Below are 18,164 nucleotides of genomic sequence, written 5' to 3'. Positions count from 1 at the left end.
ATCTCAAGGGGGAAAGTGTTGTTTTAGAGATATAAACAAACAGGACAGAAACCAATTTTTTTTTTCTGTGTATCAGTCAGATACAAATTATACAATTTTCACTACACTGTCATAAAATGGTGGTATGTTAAATTTAGGAAGAATACCAAGTAAGACATTGCTTTTATCAGAGTAAAAATGCTGTCAGTGCTACTAACTCTACATGGGACACTACTGAAACCAGTGGTGGATCAACTACCTAGACAATCTCTCCTCCATCACCTGAAAAGAAACTAAAGTACCTCTACGTCATTAACAGCATAGCATTCCCCCATGTCTCTTCCCTCTCCTCTTACGTAAGTTTAAACCCTTGTATTCTTTTCATTCTAAACTGGGCGTGTTTTACCACCCCCCTCCCCCAAAGGACATCTGGCAGTGTTTGGGCCATTTTGTCATGACCGGGGGAGGGGGATTTTAACTAAGGGGTAGAAACAGGGGATGCTGCTAACATCCTGCAATCCATGGGGCAGTACACCCTCCCCAAACAAAGAGTTACTGAGCCACCAATGTCAATTGTGCTGAGACTGAGAATCAAACACTGTATGGTGTTGGAAAGCAGCATGAATAAGCCATCATTATAGCAAAAATGAAAAAAGTTCTTTTTATCATTCTCTCAAAATCATTTGTGTTTTAAGATGTTTATGAGCCCAAATAAATTTCTAGTCCTAGAATTTAATGTTGTCTGAATGTGAAACAAAAATTCCAAGGGTTATAGGAACAAAGAAACATAGGGCTAATTTTTTTAATACCTTTTATCAGATTTCATAGGTGAATTTCCTATATCCACAAAATAACTTTTGTGTATCTAGAAATGTCACCAAAAAAGTAGAAAGTTACCATACCTGGAGACTGAAACAAAAGTTGTAAAATAAAAGGTAATTTCTATTGTATTTTATTATTTAATATTACCTTAAATAAAATAAATTGTCTTAAATAACAAAAATACCTTATAATAAAATATAAATATTACCTTAAATAAAATACTACCTTAAAATAAAAAATACTACCCTAAATAAAATTATTTTTTGCCAAGAGGAATTGTTGATGTGAATAATGTTAAAGAAAGAAAGAAAGATAGAAAGATAGAAAGATAGAAAGATAGAAAGAAAGAAAGAAAGAAAGAAAGAAAGAAAGAAAGAAAGAGAGAGAAGACTGTGTACTTTTCATGAAGGCTGAAGGCTGTGAGGAGGGGAAACCTTTATCTAGTTGTCTTAATCTGCCATAAAAATGAGAATATATAACAGAAGTATGCTGTCTTTTAAAACTGTGTAGAAACTTGTTACTTAAAATGGGGTCATGGACCAGAAGTATCAGTATCACCTGGGGATTTGTTAGAAATACAGACACTTGGTACCTACCTCAGGTGAAAATAATCAGAATTCATAGTTTAACATGATTCCCAAGTAATTTGTACATTAAAATTTAAGAAACTGTGCCTTAGAAAAGTCATTTAGAACATCAGATGACTACAGTAAAAAGACACCAAGCCAATCCAGGTAAACTCTTAAGTTTAAAAAGAATTTTGGAACAGAGACCTGGATTTAAATTTTAACCCAAACTGAACTTTCTTCTCTCAAAGGACCATCTGACATTCCATGCCTGGTACATAGCAAGTGTCCTTGGGTCCTAACTCTATCAAATCTAGCAAATCAAGCAGTCTTCAAGGTCATCCTCATAGGTCACAGGGTAAGAACACATGATTTTTATTCATCAAATTTCGATAGAAAATTATAACATAAGTTACAGTTCTGTGCACTGAATACTTCTTTATACACTCAAAGTATCCTACATAATGTTTTTTTTTTAATGGAAGATCAATAATACTCAGTTTTGGCTACAAATTATAATGTACCAAGTTGTAAAGATTTTCATGGTGATTTGTCAGTGTAGTATCACTCAGCTCCTGGTCATGGTTATAATTTTCCCTATTTTATATCAGAAGCAACTTCTTGAGTTCAATATTATTCTAATGGAAAAACTTTCATAAAACTCAACATTAAGAGAGTAAGGATAAGGCCAAAATGTGGGGGTTGGAGATGGGTTGGGGAGATCAAATAAAAACTAAGACTTAAAAAACTTTTTATTTTGACATTATTTCAGAGATAGAGAAAATTATAAAAATAGTGCAAAGAATTCAAGTATGCCTTTCACCCAGGTTCTCCAAATGTTAATATTTTACTTTGCTTTATCATTGTCTCTCTCTATAGATAGAACGGAACTGTTCTGAGGAATAAGTTGCAGAAAAATACTTTAGTACCTACTTCTAAAATCAAAGATATTCATTCACATAATCAGTTCAATTGTCGAAATTAAGAGATTAATATTGCTACAACACTATTATCTAATCTATATTATTCAAATTTCAGTTGTTCCACTCAAGTCACATATAGAAAAAACAATCTCTTTTTTTCTGGTCCAAAATGTAATCCAGGATCACACACTGCTTATGTCTCTTTAGCATCCTTTAATGTGGAATAGTTCTTAAATCACCCTTACTTTCATGGCCTTTACATTTTGAAGAATCTAGGGCAGTTATTTATGTTGTCCTTCTATTATGGTTTACAATTTCCTCACATTTATATTCAGATCATGTATTTTTGGCAGAAGTGATGCAGTCATATCTATTTGCCCCATTATTGATGAGCTTGGCTTGAAATCACATGGTTAAGCGGTTTAGGTCATGTGTCTCCACCATAAAATACTGTCCTCTTTGTAATTAATATGTGTCTCATGGAGAAGACATTAATTTGAGATTACTCTGAGGTTATGCAAATATCTTGTTCTTACCAAACTTTCACCTTCTCATTTTAGTATCTATTATGTCTCTTGCCAGAAACAGCATGTGTTATTTGACAGATTTTTGTTTAATTTCAATTCTCAATTACTTGTATTGTGACAGTGGTTCTTTGTTGCATTTAATGGTTTTTGACATGAATTCTACTTTGTCTAGCAGCAAGATCACTACCTGCTTTCTTAATGTGTCCACTTGCCTAGGATATCTTTCAAAACGTATATTTAGCCTTTCTGAATCACTGTTTTAGCCTTCTATTTCTGAAGTAGCTACCAATAAGTGCTGAATAATAAATCATTTTCATGTGAACAATAAAAGTAGTTTATCCCTTCACATTTGTGTTAAACTTTCAATTACATAACAATACGTCTGTATTCCCAGAATTTTCCATCAAGCATGTCTACTACTTACTAATTATTCTAAGTGTTCCCAATTATTCTATTATTCTTAACTTCCAACCAGATAATAGAAAGATAAGTAAGAATTCAGATCAACATTCAAGAATGACACACATATAACAAAATGAATAAATGATAAACTGACTATACTGGAAGTTTTAGCCAGTGTAATGAGAAAAAAAATCAGAAATCTTGAATTTGAAATTGTCTTTTAGCAGCTGACATAATCATGTAGTTTAAAAAATTCCTTAGGAATCTATAATAAAGCTACTAGAACTAATAATTTAGCCAGGTTCGATGATACAAGGTCAATGTACAACAATGAACTTCTACATACAATGCAAATAATTAAGAACTGGAATTAAACAAAATAACATATAACAGTATAAAGATACACTTATCGATAAATTTATCAAAATATTTGCAAGACCGCTACAATGAACACCACAAAACACTGCTAAAAGAAAGTTAAGATAACATAAACAAATGGAAAGATACCACGTTCATGGATTGGAAGACATAACATACTGATTCAAAGTAATCCCAATAATAGTCCCAGTGGGTGTTCTGTGGAATAATGAGTTCACTCTCAATTTATACGGAAATGCAAAGGATCTAGTATTGCCAAAATAATACTGAAAGAGGCAAACAAAACTGAAGAACCTTCACAATTGAATTTCATGACTGATTATAAAGTGCCAGTAATCAAGTTTTAGCATAAGGATGTACAGATCAATGGAGCGGAAGAGAATCCCACACATATATACGATCAGTTGACTTGACAAAAGTACCAAGGAAATTCAATGAGCAAAGGCTAGTCTTACCCACACACCTACGGTCAACTCATCTTCAACAAAGGAGGTAAGGATATACAATGGAGAAAAGACAGTCTCTGACAAGTGGTGTTGGGAATGCTGGACAAGTGCATGTAACTCAATGAAATTAGAACACTCCCTCACACCATACACAAAAATAAACTCAAACCTCAAAATGGCTTAAAGACTTAAACATAAGACAAGACACCATAAACCTCCTAGAAGAGAATATAGGCAAAACACTGATAGAAATCATAGCAATGTTCTCCTGGGTAAGTTTACCCAGGCAATAGAAATAAAAGCAAATATAAATAAGTGAGACCTAATTAAACTTTCAAGCTTTTGCACAGCGAGGAAACCACAAATAAAATGAAAAGACAACCTACAGAATGGAAGAAAATATTTGCAAATGATGTGACTGACAAGAGCTTAATTTCCAGAATATACAAATAACTCATACAACTCATTAACGAAAAAACCACAACTCAATTCAAAAATGGCCAGAAGACAAACATTTTTCCAATGAATACAAATGGCCAATAGGCACATGAAAAAATGCTCAGTATTGCTAATTATCAGAGAAATGCAGATCAAAACTACAATGAGGTATCACCTCATACCAGTCAGAATGGTCATCATTAAAAAGTCCACAAATGATAAATGCTGGAGAGGGTATGGAGAAAAAGGAACTCCCCTACACTGTTGGTGAGAATGTAGTTTGGTATAGCTGTTATGGAAAACAGTATGGAGATTCCTCAAAAAACTAAAAATAGATTTACTGTATGATCCAGCAATTTCATTCCTGGGCATATATCTGGAGAAAGCTCTTAATTCAAAGCCAAATGCACCCCAATGTTCATAACAGCACTGTTTACAAAAGCCAAGACATGGAGGCAACCTAAATGTCCATCAACAGATGACTGGATGGAGAAGCTGTGGTATATATATATATAATGGAATACTACTCAGTCATTAAAAAGAATAAAATAACCAACATGTTGCACCAACATGGATGGATGTAGAGATTATCATACCCAGTGAAGTTGGCCAGAAAGACAAAAAAAAATGTCATATGATATAACTTATATGTGGAATCTTAAAAATGATACAAATGAACTTATTTATAAAACAGAAACAGACTCACAGACATAGAGAACAAAATTATGGTTACCAGCAGGGAAAGGGGTGGGAAGTGATAAACTAGGAGTTTGGGATTTGCAGATACTAACTACTATATATAAAATAGAGAAACAACAAGGTCCTACTAAATACCATAGGCAACTATATTCAATACATTGTAATGGCCTATAATGAAAAAAATATAAAAAGGAATAATAATAGTATAAATGAATCACTATGCTGTACACCAGAAACAAACACAATATTGTAAATTGACTATACTTCAATAATAAAATAAAAAAAAAAGTCTTGCCAAAAAAAAGAAAAAAATGGAGCTGAAACAACTGGATATCAATATGGAAAATACAATAAACTTTGACCCTTAATTCATACCATCCCACAAAATTATACTAAAATGGACCACAAATGCAAAATGTAAGAGCTAAAACTATCATCTAGAAGAAAACACAGGAGAAAATGTTTTCCACAAAAATTTAAGAAGCGTCTGTTTGAATGACCGTGCTAAGAAAACAAAAAAGCAAGTCATCAACTAGGAGACAAAGTACTTGATCCAGAATATATAAAAGAGTCTCGCAACTCACTCAGAAAACAAAAACCTAACTTTAAGCATGGCCAAAAGATTTAAACAGGCATTTGAGAGAAGACACACAAATGGCCAAAAAGAACACAAAGAGATGCTCAATATCATTAGTCACCAGGGAAATGCAAATCAAAACCATAATGACATACTATTACACACCCATTAGAGTAACTATCATAGATGCAGTAGATAAGTTGTCAAGGATACGAAGGAACTGGAAATCTCCTATTGCTGTGGGAATGCAGAATGGTACACCCACTTTGAAAAATACTTTGGCAGTTTCTCACAAAGTTAAATGTACACTGAACATTAGACCCAGCGTCTCTCCTCCCTAGGAGTCTACCTAAGAAAAACGAATGAAATGAAAACACATATCTACACAAAGATTTGTACACAGATGTTCACATCAGCATTACTCATAATAGCCTCAAACTGGAAACAGCTCAAATGCCCACTAGCAGGTGAACTGATGAACAAATTGTGACAAAGTCACACATTGGAAGGCTACTCAGCAATGAAACTTAAAGGAACCACTGAAAAGAAATGCAGTAACATGGACGTAACATCTCAAAAGCATTGTGTTGAGCCGAAGAAGCTAGACAAAAGACTATATATGCCGGGGTACTACAGAACGCATAAAACTAAACTTGATGACAGGAGGACATCAGGGGTTGTTGGGGGTCTGAGCTCTATGGGCCAGGGGAAGGCATAAAGGAGCTTCTTGCAGTGACATGGATCTTCTATACCTACATATCTATAATTGGCACAATAAATCTGCACACTTAAGTTGATATGATGTGGTATATACATACAATGGAACGCTACTCAGCCATAAAAAAGAATGAAATAATGCCACTTACAGCAACACGGATGGACCTAGAGATTATTATACTAAGTGAAGTAAGTCAGGTAAAGAAAGACAAATATCATATATCACTTATATGTGGAATCTAAAAAAAGATACAAATTTTATTTACAAACCAGAAAGATACACAAATGGCAAGTAAACTATGGCTACCAAAGGGAAAAGGCAGGGAGGGATAAATTTGGAGTTTAGGATTAACACATATACACTACTATATATAAAACAGATTAACAACACGGACCTACTGTATAGCACAGGAAACTATATTCAATTTCTTGTCATAAGCTATAAAGGAAAAGAACATGAAAAAAAGTGTGTGTATATATATATATATCTGTGTGTGTGTGTGTGTGTGTGTGTGTGTGTGTGTGTGTGTGTATAAATTTAAAAATAATAAAGTTGATCTGAAAATCCCTCTAGGCACAGGTACCGTGAAATGGCACAAAGCAAGCTTAAAACAAGACAGCTAAAGCTAGAGACTGGGTTATAAATATTCATAAAGAATATTCATAAACAAGTCAGAATTAATTTAAGGTTGAACAGGTTTTCTTCATACCTTTGGAGCTATGAAGACAATCACCTTGGGAAAAGGGACTGGGCTAAATAAGTCTTTAAAAAAAACTGGTGCCTACTGGAAGGTTAAAAAAGTGATACACAGTAGATCTCACTGATTACTGGTGTTTCTGAAGAACTCTTTCAAAAGAGGAGCTTTTTAGGGTGAGCAGTCAGTGCACTGTCTCATTCCCTTTTGAATTATGAGAGGGAGGCCACAGCCTGAAGAATCTGAGGCTGGCAAATGCTTTAAAAAAAAAAAAGGGAATTAATGGCTTTCCATGTTAAATAATACCTTTTACAGACCTTCAGAAACACATCACCTCACAATGAAGCAAATTCTATTGAAATTTTACATTTGAATACTGAAATCTATCTAACTGGAAGAGGTCTAACATGGGTCCCGCATCTCTAATAGAAAAGTACAAACTTGCAAGACATGCTTAGCAGCACACTGCGTTACTTACCTCTATGTTAATTTAAATTTCCCCAAACCTCTGTTATAATATGTACATTACACATAAGTAAATGAAGCTCAGAGAGGTGACGTACTGTCCCCAAACTACCAAATGACAGAGCTGTGATTCAAAACCAGATTATTTTAACTCTAAAATCCATGCTGCAGTACCTCACAAGGAGAACTCCATCTCTCTGACAGGTACTGTAGAAACTTGGAAGCAGGACAGTATAATTTTTCAAAACGCCATTTACCTTCAGGGGACGCAGAGCACCACAAAATTTTGTCCACCAGCTGTTTTCAATGAATTCTAAGTGCCTCTCTCTTTTCCTAAGTGTTCGTAACCTTTCTTCAAATTGTTTTAAGGCACGTTTATCCCTTGCTGCCAAAGGTCGACCATCTTTGCTCTGCAAACACCAGAACAAAATAAAACAATTGTTTACCATTAAGGTGTTAATAAAGTACCCATCCAATTTAGCAGAGCAGGCAACAAAAACTTTTGGAGGTTGGATTTGGCTCCTTAGACAAATTCACAAATTGAAAATAAAAAAAAAAGACACTTACTGTATGATGATACACATCTCTGAACCAAAGTCAGACACATCAAAATACTATGTGGATGTGCATGCATTTAATACTGAACTTCCTCTTGATCCCTATTTTCCAAATATTGTATATGGTAAAGATACAGGAGACAGATAAATATTTTTAATAACAACTTTTTTACTGAGGTACTTTAAATGTTCTTTGCTCAATTATTCTCCCTCACCTCCAAGTTCCTCATTCCTATCCCTTATCTTACTGTACCCGGCCCCTCCCTTTCTCTCCTTTCCGTCAAGTGACGGTGTTACAGTGTACCTGAGCTGACGCTTCTCAGCTCGACTCCAACACCAGCAGTGATGCGATACAAGCACGTGGTATGCAGAGGGTTTACAACAACTGCTAAGAGCTGGCACTTTCTTATTCTCCATTTGCAAATGAGTCATGTTTTCTTTGGCCAGCCTCTCTGACAGATAGTTCCCACCTATGTTCATATGAGACTTTGCTGTAACCACGAGCAGTACCTTTCTCATGGTGTCTGAGTGACTTCCGCATTTGTACCCACCTCACCCATAAGTATCTTCAACTGGGTACAATAATAAACCATAATCAGACAACTGCTAAATATTAAAAAAAGGTGAAATGTAAATTTGTTTGCTTTTGGAAGGAATGAGAAAATATCCACATAGGACTACATTTTAAAAATATAACATTTTAAAATGTAAAGGTATAGCTCAGTGGTAAGAGTGCATGCCTAGCACACACAGGGTCCTGGGTTCAATTCCCAGGACCTCCATTAGAAAAAAATAAATAAATCTAATTACCTACCCACCCCCACAATGTAATAAAGTGAAAATGCAGACATTAGATAATTGAAATGTTAAAATCTCTACTAAGGTTCAAATAGGTTCTTGGGAGATACAGAACATACTGCTTTGCAGGCCACCCTCGCGCAGCCTCAGTCTGAAATAACAGATACGAGGAAAACAACCCCCTAACACCGTTTAATAGGGAGATTCACACAGTAACAACCGTCTCGTTACACAACAGCTCGCCATGCTCTTCCAGAAGCAGCCACGCTCTTCCACGCCTTCTCATATTGCTTCTCAGACTGTCTCTTGCATAACAATCACCGGGACAGTTTGCTGACTACAGATTTCTAGACCCTACTCCAAGAGAGCATGACTTAGTTAGATCTCGGGTGGGGCCCAGAATTTGCATTTCTACCAAATTCCCAGGAGATGCCGATGCTGCTGGTCCCGAGACCACACTTTGCATTTACGGGACTATATTTAACTATCTTCACTCCTTTAAGTCAAGTGCACTGGTTATAATGAAAACATAATCAAATTGTACCTCCCAAAAAGGAACCTTACAGAAGAGTATTTTCTGAAGAACAGGGGACAACAACACTCCCTTCTGGAAGACAGATCCAGGCAATGGTACGTCAAGTGTGTGATGTGAGAAGGGCTCAGTACTTTGTATCTTAACCATACAAATTTTTCTCAAAACTGCCATTCTAATATCAAAAGGATATCAGCAAGGTAGATTTATTTCACTGCTGGCTTTCTCTATTTCAGGAGAAAAAAATTAGTAAACTGATTTAAGGGTCCGATGCAAACAAACTCAAGGGATCTACTTGGTGGAAGGATCAGTGAGTGAAAGATGGATGTCAACTCTGCTTTGCCAACTGTCTAAACCAAGAGAAGAAGAACTTTGGTCAAACACACACACACTTAGGCTGGAAACCCAGCAGTCAACTGATTATTTCATTTGGAAAAAAAAAATGTGGAATGTATAAACAATATCCTTTGTTGGAAAACCCGTAGAACATGAAAGCATCCCCCAGCACTGTCCCCAGTGACCACTCCCCTTTTCCGTGGTTATCACTGTTACGGAGGTCAAATACCCTTCTATGTAGTCCCTATGTTTTCACAGGTGTCCTTATATGTAAATACACTTACGGTTTTGTTTCACATAATAGCTAACTTTCTTGTACCTAAAACTGATCTGTTCTTTTACATTTATTCTCCTTCAGTCTCCAGAATACAAATCTGAGGTTGGTAATAGTATTTTATTCATTTATTAGATGAGGAAAATAAGGCCCCTAGATATCACACACAGAGTCAGTAGAGCCAGAATTTAAACTGAGAACGTCTGATTTGATTTTATAAGGTATGTTCTCTAAGCTGTATAAATCTACCTCATTCCTTTCACCACAGCACAGCACATTATACCATGATATTTAAATTTAGGCAACACCTTACTTTTGAACACTTAGATTATTTTCTTTTTTGGGAGGGCGGGGACATGAATACCCTCAGTCACCTGGGTACAGGTGCACACACACAAGCCAGTAAGACAGGTTCTTGGGTGTGAACTGCTGGATTAAACTTCTTAATAATTATGTATAATAATAATATAATAATTAAAGGTATGTGCTTATGTGTATAGGCACATGTAACAATATTCAGTTTTCTTTTTAAAAAGCTATATATTTTGTATTTCCACAAACAGTATCCCCATCCTCAAATTCTCTTTGACACCTTGTGACAAAGGTAAAAATTTTAAAGGTTTTTAAAGGATACAAAAAAATACTGAGTTGCTCTAATTAGCACATATCCGATTACGAGGGCAACCATCCTGGTGTTAACACTGAATGTCCCATGTTCTGGAAAACTCCCTGGGTCCCAGGCAAACAGGGCTCACAGTCAACCTACTCATTACTACTGATCTGAAGCATCATTTCCTATTTTCACTGAAGAGTTTAATTTCTCCGTCAGTAAACTGTCTATCTAGGTCTTTTGCTCAATACTTCTATGTACTGCTTGTCCATTTCTCTTCTTAACTTAAAGATGCTCATTATATATCACCTATATTGCAGATTATTTTCTCCCATATTATGGCTGGTTCTTTAAATTCCTTTTTGGTGCCACTTCTTTGGTACATAAATTTTAAAGCATAAAAATTAAAAACTCACCGACCTCTTAATTTGCACTTGGGTTTTGAGTCTTGTTTAGAAAGGTCTTCTACACACCAGGATGAAATTTAATTTTCACTTTCTCCTAACATTTTGTAAATGTTGTATCTGATTTAAATTCAGAATCTGCTTTATTATATGGTAGGAAGGTTATGAAAATTTCATTTTTTATCTTTCATAGACTGTATTGAATTTCTACCTGGACTTATGAAAAATTGTCATCTCTACAATATTGAATCTTCCCAATTAGGAACTGATGAAGTTCTCCATTTATTTCAGTCTTCCATTACATATTTCAATAAATTTTATAACTTTCACCAGGGAGATCCTGACATTTCTTATTATTTTACAGCTGGCAATTACTGTGCATGAGATCATTTTCTATTACATCCTCCAACTCATGAGTGATTTTTGTGCGTCTGTATCCAGGCACCTTGATGAACTCTTACTAGTTCTATTAGTTTGTCAGTTGACTCTTGCAGACTTTCTGGGCAGATGGTATCTGCAAATAATAAAAGTTACTTTCCTTTTTCTCTCCTCTTGCTCCCATATTTTCACCTACATTCTTTCTTATCTGACTAGGCCCTCCAGGACTGTAATGAGGATGTTGCATTCATCATTTCTTAGTTTCTTCTCTTCTAATTTGGTAAGGCTCTTTTTCTAAAAATTGTAACTGCAAATTGACTTTTACCGAACACTTTTTGGCATCTATTAAGATGTTTTTATTTCTCATTTATTCTCAGTATATTAAACTACTTTAATATATTTTCTAACGTAACATCCTTGCATTCCTGGGATAAACTTGATCTGATAATTATGAAATATTTTCTTAATACAGCCTAGTTTTTGAATTGCTAATATTTTTATTTGCATTAAAATATTTGCCTGTACTTTCATAAGAAAGACCAGTATATAAACAGTCTTCTTTTCTGTGTGCTATGACCATCTAGTTTCTGTATCGGGATTATGATAGTTCAATAGAATAATTCAGAAAACTTCCCATTATTATCTCTGTCCTATAAATGAGGTTTACCTAATACTTGACAGAGGAAGAAAAACTTTGTTGTGTTTTTAGAAGTACATTTAGTTGGCAAGTGGTTACATGTAATCTTATTCAACTAGCACATAAAACTTGAACACAAGGGATGCAGGAAAATCCGATATGACACATGGACTCAGGATACCTGGGAATCAGCAGGATCTTGATCATAGGTAAGTAGAACTCTTACGTTTAGTTGTGAGAACCTGATAAAAATTCTCCAGCTGTCAGTGTCCTACATTTCACAGAAGACATTCTTAAACAGAGACGTGGTTCTTTACTGATATGTTGAACAAAAATTCAAACGAAGTTAAAATACGGGTTGGCCAATTTCCAAGTCACAACAGCAAGCCGCTCAGAGACCAAGCACTTCATGCTCCCCAGGCACAGCAAAACACCAACTCACCTTTGCTTTAATCGTCTGGATGTGCTGCTCCACTTCTTCAATGTCTTCCGTGTTTTCTAAACGCTCATAAGCAGCGCTCCTGGTGCCTTTTATCAGATTTAAAGGCAATGCGGACATGCCATAGGCCTAGGAGAGACAAGAGGAAAACATGTTTCAGTGATACGATTCTAAACACACCATATGCGATTTTCAGGTGAAAAATGTCCTTTAAGGTAATTACAAAAAGAGTAAGTGGTTGTGAAGGGGCCCAGTCACTGAAGAATAGGGTATATGATTATATAGTCTCGTAATTCTCTTACTTAGTCCATATTTAGTTATACAAGACATCTGTAATCCTAACTATTCCCAGAACAGAGAATACCCATTCCTCAAAGGACAAGTCACAAAATCAACATAAATGCAGTACTTTATCAAAGTAATAAATCACAACTTTAGGCTAATCAGGACTTAAGTAGGTAAATCAGTAAAAACAATTTATAGAATTATTGTCTATGGAAAAAAATAATTTTCTCCAAGTATATATAGTAAAACCCTTAGTAAAATGTACATAGTTTAATTAATGCACACGTTACTTGATTAGCATATCAGTGATCTGTATGCAGTTTATTTATAAGTTCTAAATATTTATAATCTTTTTGCTATGTATTTTAAATAGTCTATAAGAAATTTTAAAATATTAATCAGCATTAAGAATAAACATATTATTATTTTATATTTACCCATTTCTATATTAGCCAGTCCCAAATGTGAAATTTTTTAACATTTTTTTGTTAGTCATTTTAGAATGTTGTGTCAAATTCCAGTGTAGAGCACAACTTTTCAGTTATACATGAACATACATATATATATTGTCACATTTGTTTTCGCTATGAGCTACCACAAGATCTTGTATATATTTCCCTGGGCTATACAGTATAATCTTGTTTATCTATTCTGTATATGCCTGTCAGTATCTACAAATTTTGAAATCCCAAATGTGAATTTTTACCATTAAAAACCATTAAAAACTCTTCACGGCAGTTGCCATGTGACCATTGTTCAAAATCATCATTGACCTTAAATTCTTAGAAGCAAAATTGTCAACTACCATCTCCTGGTTGCAGGAACAGCCTCTACAGCGATGCAACATGACATATTTAAACCTTTTTCATTTTCTGAGTACACAGCCAGACCACCTTAGCCGGTCTCCCCTGAAGTTAAGTGGGGCCATGAGACTGACTTCAAGACAATGAATGTGGGCATAAGTGAGAAATGCTACTTCCTAGGCTGAACCTCCAACTCCAAAATATCCTAAGTGATCCTGCAGCTTTTCTCTCGTGCTCTGTGCTACCTGGTGTCAACTCCAGGATGACCCTGAATACCTTTAGTGTCAATTTTAATCACTTTAATATTCTTCACTGAGTCTTCTTTACACATTGATTAAATATTGATTAGACCACAGCAGAGCATAAATTCTGATATATCTGGGTTGTTTTTAATTAAGGATTTTTAATTAATCTTAATTAAGAATATGAACTAAAAGAAGATCCCAGAAATCAACTCCTCCTATCAGATAATATCAACTCGATAGCATGTTGTATCCAGATAATTAACTAGCTGAAATTATTACCCGATATGCCAATCCCTGCATTTTCTAAAGGTGAAATACTTAAAATATTGCATTTTAAATATTGTTAAAACATTAGCTGATGTTCTGGTGATTTCCCTATGATCCAAAAACAAAAGGGAGATGCTGGGGAAAGGTTCTGTTTGTATTCGAAGAAAATATAATTTGGACAGAGTAGAGTCATTTTCCTCTAACTAAATTCTGGTCAAAATGATACTCATAATAACCTTGGTAAAATATAAAAAGGAAAAACACGATCAGGTTTAAAGTTGTATTTTTAACGTTGAATTTTATATGCTCCAAACACTGAAAATGTAAAGAATGAAGCCCCTGGAAGCCAGCAGATCCCAGAGCTCTTTACCCTTTGCCTGTAGGGTCGTCCTCTCCCTGTTTTAAATATTACTGAAAACAGTAACACAACACGTGAGACTCTGATGAATACACAGCACTACATAATGGTTATTGACTGGTTCTTCACACTCACATCTCACTTTAACACAAGTCCATGTTGCTTTTTACAACCTTGGCTATTGCCAAGGGCAAAAATATTTTGTCAAAGCCAGGTTATGCCCAAGTGTATTTCTCCATCTTTCCAACCACCTCCAACTATGGTTATTTTATCCCAGAGCTTGCTAGTCTGTGTTGGATGGATCTGGGTCTCTAAATAAGCTAAACCTGGTACTCAATACGGTTTCCCAAGGAGTCCGCTACTCCAGTCAACATTAACAACACGGCCCCTATTTAGAGTTTAATGTCAAATACAAGGTCATCTAAATTCTCCTAACTGGTCTGCTGGTCTCACTCTCTACAAATCCATCTTCTACACTGTTTCCAAAGTGATCTTCCTCTAACACTCAAGTCAGATTATGTCATTCCTCTAACATGTATGGAGATTCTCCAGGACTAACAAGGGTAGTTTTCTAAGTGTTCTGGCAGGAGGTCCTAGGAGTCTGGGCAGGTGCCTTTAGGGCCACGACAGGAGCTGAGACAGAGGGAGCCTTGCAGGCACCGGCTGCTATTTTAACCAGAGCAATTCTGCTGTGTTCATCTATTTTTCATATATTAGAACTTCATGAAAGATTGCTTGAAAAAGGTGTTTTGCTTTTCTTTTTTCCTTTCAATGAGAGGTAGAATTCCCAGACTTGTGAATAGACACCGTTATCTAATCCTGGCACACAGAGCTCTTCCAGACCTGATCCCTCCCACCCTTACCTCCTGCCTCTCAGCAGTTCCCTGTTCTTCAATCACTCTAGTTCTACAGGACATCAGGTCAGGCTCTGCCCAGCATCCGTACTTTAGTACCTGTAATGCTGGCATCTAAAATGCCTACCTCCTCAGCCTCCTTCACCAGCAATTCCCAAAGCCCTTCATGTCTCAGTTTAATTACACCAGGTCTGAGAAACCTTCCTTGATTTGTAAATGTGCCTTGCTTATAACTCAATTATATGTACAGAACACTGTAACATAACTGGTCTGCATATTTGTTTTACCACCCAATCTGTTAAACTTAATCAGAATTACTTAAAAAGTTCATAACAATACAGATTTATCAGCCAAATTAGTAAGTACAGTAGATTATCTGACACTAGGTCTCAATTTTTCTTTTTCCCACCCTTACTCTAAGAACAAACATGTATTAAATTAATAAAATAACTTCTCTAAGAAAATAATAATCAAAAAAATTTTAACAGCTCTTTATTCACACTAACTTGTTTCCTTACATGGAATTTATATATTTATTAGAAAAGTTTAACTGAATTCCTATAGCTTAAATAAACAGCTTAGTGTAAAAATGTTTTTAAATAAAAATATGTCCTTGGTACCAACTTGTGGTACAACATCTTTTTGTGAATTATTAATGGTCTGAAGAGAACAAGTAAAAGAAAGTAATAACTGTTATGGTTACCTAGCTTTTAGCTTGTTTTTGGATTGCATGTTTAAGTTTCAATGATTATCAGACAATTTAACCATAATGTAGATTACGATCAACTTGACATAACAAATTATATAAAAATATTTAATCATTACAACTTTAAGATCTTTAAACAACAGTCTTTTGAATTTAACCTTAGACGACGACTTCTTCAAAAAACAAAATGTATGAATACTGTCCTTTTCAGAAACAGAAAACTTTTATTGCTTACTACTGCCCTCTAGTGAATTACCAGAAAATCAACAAGGCTGAAGAGAGTGTATCATTTAAAATGCTTCTAGGTCGGCCATCATTGCCATCAACTTTGTTTCTACTTCCAAGAATAAACCACCATCTATATTTTAAAATCCAAATGTTTTGAAAGAATATATACAAACTACAAACATTTCTAATACCTTCTTGCCCAGACTAGAACAGCACCTTTTCCCCGCATCTCTCTCTTTCATGTAGGATGAGTTTCCAACTTACGAGCCTTGGATTACTGAAAAAGGTCAGTGCCAGGCACTGCCTGTAAACTGAATAAACATCTTGCATATATTCGTAACATCTATTACTCAAGGACCTATACCGCTGTTGTGAATAATGAAAAAACTCGCTTAATGTGTACTCAGTGAAGATTCCCTTCTAAGAAATGTATGTATTTTTTTCTCACATTTAACATAAGTGGAATACAGATGCATCTTATAATCACTGGCTAGGCAGAAGTCATGACATCGCTATCATTACCTGCACCCTCACAAGTTTGGTCATAACTCGTCACATTATAGTAACCTCTTCAGTTGAGTGACATGCATTCTTGGTACAACTACTGAGCTGAACTGCCACTTACAAGGTCTTATAAGCCAGCACTACGATTTAACGTTGAAGCAGAAAGTTAATGTGTACGGAGAAAGAGAAAAGAGGAGCAAACAGTGAAGTAAAAACACACTGGAACAATGAGCAGGATTCCCTATTTTCTTGCAAAGCGACAATCAAAAGCTTTATGAGCTTAAGAAAGGAAGACGCTCAAAGCAGAAGCCATCTTGTATTCTGCTCCCTAGGCAGCAAGAGAAGAAATAACAAAACAATAATAAAAACAGCTTAAATGTACACAATGGGTGTGTTAGCAGCTTTTAAGAAAATCCCAGAGACAAGAGTGGAGTACTTGAGAAAAGCTATATCATCAATTCTCTTGACAGCACAAAAGACAATCTTGGATAATGAAACATGGACAGGAATAACTAACTCAAAAAAGTGCTTCAGAAGACTCATTCCAAACGTGAAGTTTCAGGAATATCTTTCCAATCTATTTCGCTTATATTTTCCTTATTTTGTATGCAGGAGACTGATACGATTTTTTAACTAGATAAGTCTAAAAAGCTCTGATATGAAACAAAAATTATAAATGATAAGAAAGCCTGGGCAGGGGTCCTTCCCTTACAGTGGCACCTAAAAGAAAAGTGCATCTTACAACTGGTGTCACTGACTCAGTGAAACACAGCATCACATGCTTTAACTTTTAAAGCAGATTTCTGTCTTCAAAGATTATTGAGAACCACTGCTCTACTTATTTCTACCTTTGAATCCTTAATTTACAACTTTAATTTTCCTTAATCCATTACTTTATATTTATATTAAATTTATATGGATTAAGCATATATGCAATGTGCATATATATATTTTTATATATATATAATTCAGAAACTCCTAGAAGACATGTTCAATTTTTTTTAACTGGTAAGTGTACATAATTAAAAGTTCAGTAGTCACTGCTTTATAGGCACTGCAGTGGTCCGTATGATACATTTTGTATGAAAATAGCATTATTCAGTATTTCCCCAGCTGGTGGCACCAAAAATTTTAAATGTCTACATAAATATTTGTGCCTAGAGATTTCTTTCTTTCTTTTTTTAATCAAAAAGGTAGCAGATACCCTTTGGATTTAAGCTGAAAACAACAGGCAAGAGAACGTGTTGTTTGGCACTCTTCTCCTAAAATCGAGGGCCCCATTATCTGGCTATTCCTTAAGACCTGGTACAGTGGA

General features: G+C 35.2%; 1 protein-coding gene across 1 annotated transcript in view; it reads right to left on the bottom strand.

The window, feature by feature from the left end:
* The window catches only part of LMBRD1 (LMBR1 domain containing 1), a 99,369-nt gene that overhangs the window by 36,694 nt on the left and 44,511 nt on the right, over window positions 1–18,164 (bottom strand). Inside the window, exons 8-9 of the mRNA XM_032484462.1 lie at window positions 12,603–12,728; window positions 7,892–8,044 (exon numbers count right to left, since the gene is read on the bottom strand). Of these exons, the coding sequence (XP_032340353.1) occupies window positions 7,892–8,044; window positions 12,603–12,728 (279 nt within the window). The remainder of the gene's footprint in view (window positions 1–7,891; window positions 8,045–12,602; window positions 12,729–18,164) is intronic.

The sequence above is a fragment of the Camelus ferus genome, chromosome 8 (genome assembly GCF_009834535.1).
Source record: "Camelus ferus isolate YT-003-E chromosome 8, BCGSAC_Cfer_1.0, whole genome shotgun sequence".
Lineage (NCBI taxonomy): Eukaryota > Metazoa > Chordata > Mammalia > Artiodactyla > Camelidae > Camelus > Camelus ferus.
The sequence above is the reverse complement of the archived record's forward strand: the minus strand, read 5'-3'. Positions and strand labels throughout refer to the sequence as shown.